The sequence below is a fragment of the Penaeus monodon genome, chromosome 32, assembly GCF_015228065.2.
Source record: "Penaeus monodon isolate SGIC_2016 chromosome 32, NSTDA_Pmon_1, whole genome shotgun sequence".
In the NCBI taxonomy this organism is placed as follows: Eukaryota; Metazoa; Arthropoda; class Malacostraca; order Decapoda; family Penaeidae; genus Penaeus; species Penaeus monodon.
This window is the reverse complement of record NC_051417.1, coordinates 27754653-27755275: the sequence shown is the minus strand read 5'-3', so window position 1 is coordinate 27755275 and position 623 is coordinate 27754653. Positions and strand designations below refer to the sequence as shown.

Below are 623 nucleotides of genomic sequence, written 5' to 3'. Positions count from 1 at the left end.
AGCCTAAGGACATCGGCGTGAACAGGGTGATCCAGGTCGTTTCCGCGCGAGACCTCACCTTCGTGCTCGACAAGAAGACCGGCACCGAAGAGATCAAGGAATCGGAGACGGCGACCCTCGTGGCGCCCCAGATCGAAGACCAGTCCGGCCTCATCTGCATGTCCACGCCCGGCTTCGCCGCGACGCTCGTCATCCTGCTGGCCATCCTAATCGTGTCCTGCCTGCTGTCCGCCTTCCTGTGCCTCAGGTTCCGCGGCTACGGCGACACGCGATCCATCATCTCTTCGTACGAGAACCCGGCCTTCCTCCACAAGAAGGGCCACTTCTAAACGCACAAGACGCCGCTATTCCTTGAGTACATAACCGCGGGGGGCACGGGTGTCACGCACCCACCAGCCGTGACTCCACCCCGGGTACCCGCACCCGCGCCGTCCCGCCACAAGCCGCGGCGCCAAGGGGGTCGCGGCCGGGCATTCAGGCGCCAAGAGTCACGCTAACCATGTGGCGCCGGGAGGGGGGGAGCAGCGCCTCGGGTCACCCTCCCTCCCTCCGCCAACGGGCCGCGTCGCCGGGCCGTCTCGCGTGCGCCGCTCTGCTCGCCAGAGCTCAGTCCTGTGTGTGTG

General features: G+C 66.6%; 1 protein-coding gene across 1 annotated transcript in view; it reads left to right on the top strand.

The window, feature by feature from the left end:
- LOC119593631 overlaps window positions 1-617 on the top strand; it is a gene marked incomplete at its 5' end in the record, with an annotated part of 2677 nt that extends 2060 nt beyond the window's left edge. The window contains one exon of the mRNA XM_037942584.1: window positions 1-617. This exon is cut by the window's left edge and continues 1431 nt beyond it. Coding sequence (XP_037798512.1) covers window positions 1-329 — 329 coding nt within the window.
- Window positions 618-623: the final 6 nt, after the last annotated feature.